This window comes from Mandrillus leucophaeus, unplaced genomic scaffold, assembly GCF_000951045.1.
Source record: "Mandrillus leucophaeus isolate KB7577 unplaced genomic scaffold, Mleu.le_1.0 Scaffold757, whole genome shotgun sequence".
Classification (NCBI taxonomy): domain Eukaryota; kingdom Metazoa; phylum Chordata; class Mammalia; order Primates; family Cercopithecidae; genus Mandrillus; species Mandrillus leucophaeus.
The window spans coordinates 215,954-216,723 of NW_012108219.1; the positions used below are offsets into that span (position 1 = coordinate 215,954).

The 770-nt window shown below is 63.8% G+C and overlaps 1 protein-coding gene across 1 annotated transcript in view; it reads right to left on the reverse strand.

The window, feature by feature from the left end:
- LOC105529246 (retinitis pigmentosa 9 protein-like) overlaps positions 1-770 on the reverse strand; it is a 39,802-nt gene that overhangs the window by 31,160 nt on the left and 7,872 nt on the right. The window contains 1 exon segment of the mRNA XM_011966348.1: positions 702-757. Within this exon segment, the coding sequence (XP_011821738.1) occupies positions 702-757 (56 nt within the window).

Here is a 770-nt window from a genome sequence, read left to right on the forward strand (position 1 = left end):
TCCCAAGTCAGGGCCCGAATTCCGCGTGGTGCCGAGCGGAATTGGTGGTGGTGGCTCCCTGGATGCCCACCCAGGACCCCGGCAAAAAAAAAAAAAAAAAAAAAAAAAAAAAAAAAAAACCCTCCAACCTGGAGAGAACAATTCCACCTTTGTTCTACCTGGCATCGCCGTGGCCAGTCCCCGCCGCCCATTCTCTCCTCTTCCCGGCCTCGCCACACCAACACTGCAGGACCCGTGTCCTCGTCCCTTCTCCATAGCAGAGGATGAAAAGAACGGGGTTTCTCCACGTCACAGTGGTCCAGGGAACTCGGGTGGAGCGTGGGGGCAGCGTGCTGGGCTGAACTTGCCTGTTCGGTCCACAAATGCTTGACTCCCCCAAAAGAGGCGACACCCACACCAAAGCGGGGGCGAGGAGAGCAAACCGCTGCCGCCTCCCCGGGCCCAGGCCCCAGCCCACCTGCGCCGCGGCCTCCAGGGCCCCTCCGTGGCCGGGCTGGCCTCGCTCCCCTGCCAGTGAGGACTAGAAGTCCCGTCGCAGACACCACGTTCCTCACAGGCCCGCAGCCCTGCCTGCTCCTGGGGGCTTGGAAGACCCGGCCCAGCGCCCACCACGGCGCCCGGCGCCCCTGTTCCCAATTTGTCCCTAATTTTGAAGACGGGCGACGCGCGGACTGCGGCTCAGACAGCGGCTAGAGACTCACAAGGACTCCAGGTGCTTGAGCTGCTGCAGCTGCTGCGCGCCGTGCCACCGCCGCTTCTGCTCCCGGGCC